Source organism: Camellia sinensis, chromosome 4 (assembly GCF_055761805.1).
Source record: "Camellia sinensis isolate YWXY chromosome 4, ASM5576180v1, whole genome shotgun sequence".
In the NCBI taxonomy this organism is placed as follows: Eukaryota; Viridiplantae; Streptophyta; class Magnoliopsida; order Ericales; family Theaceae; genus Camellia; species Camellia sinensis.
The window spans coordinates 201,947,213-201,948,222 of NC_138964.1; the positions used below are offsets into that span (position 1 = coordinate 201,947,213).

Genomic DNA, 1,010 nt, shown 5'->3' on the forward strand with positions numbered 1-1,010 from the left:
AGTTGAACCATTACTTCCAAACCCACAAGATTGTGGTATTAAGTTAGCACCCCTTGAAGTCCCTGCTACAACAAGGAGATCTGACAGGCAGGGTAGCTTACTGGGCCAATACGGCCTGGAATTTAGGCCCAGAACAGCAATTAAGGGCCAGATTTTGGCCGACTTTGTGGCCGAGTTCACACCTGGAGCCATCCCACGTCGGACTCCGATGAGCCGCGGCTTAGGATGTCCAAGGGAACAAGAAAAGACCTAGCTGGGAATGAAAATCCCACAGCAGAGCAGATAAAAGAAGAGAAACTCAAGCCCTGCAATATTTATATCAGTGACTCATTCCACCTGTTTGTTGATAGGAGTTCAAACTGTCAAGGAGCGAAGGCAGGAGTGGTGCTGGTATCTCCAAATGGGCGAATGTTAGAGCAGTCTATTCGTTTGAGGTTCAAAGCCTCAAACAATGAAGTAGAATATGAAGCACTGATTGCAAGATTAAAGTTGGCAGCAGCAATGGAAGCCAACGAGATGGTAGTTTTCCATGACTCCCAGCTTATTGCGAACCAGGTAACAGGCAAGTATGCAGCCCGAGATGAAAGAATGATAGCCTATGTCAAAGTTAGCCTTATTTCAGGACTACTGACTACAGCAGGTTAGCTGAGATGACAACAGTTACGCCGATGCCTTGGCTAACCTGACTAGTGCAATGAAATCATGGGAGACAAAAACAATAATGGTTGACTATTTGTCAGGCCCAATTGTGGAACCACTGATCACAGAGTACGAAGCAATGTGTGTGGAGATAGACCCAAGTTGGATGGATGCAATAGTAATGTCCCTTAGAGATGGGAAGTTACCAGATGATCGCAAAGAAGCACACAAGACCAGACTGTAGTCGGTTAGGTTTAGCCTAACAACAAAAGGACATCTCTATAGAAAGTCTTTTACTGGTCCCCTTTTGAGATGTGTACATCTCTCCCAAGTTGAAGACTTCTTGTATGAAATACATGAAGGAGTATGTG

The 1,010-nt window shown here is 45.1% G+C and overlaps 1 protein-coding gene across 1 annotated transcript; it reads left to right on the plus strand.

Moving 5' to 3' along the window:
• Positions 1 to 225: 225 nt before the first annotated feature.
• On the plus strand, positions 226 to 645 carry LOC145824382 (uncharacterized). Its single transcript, XM_082924026.1, has one exon. It carries the CDS (start codon positions 226 to 228, stop codon positions 643 to 645), a length of 420 nt encoding a protein of 139 aa, XP_082780152.1.
• Positions 646 to 1,010: the final 365 nt, after the last annotated feature.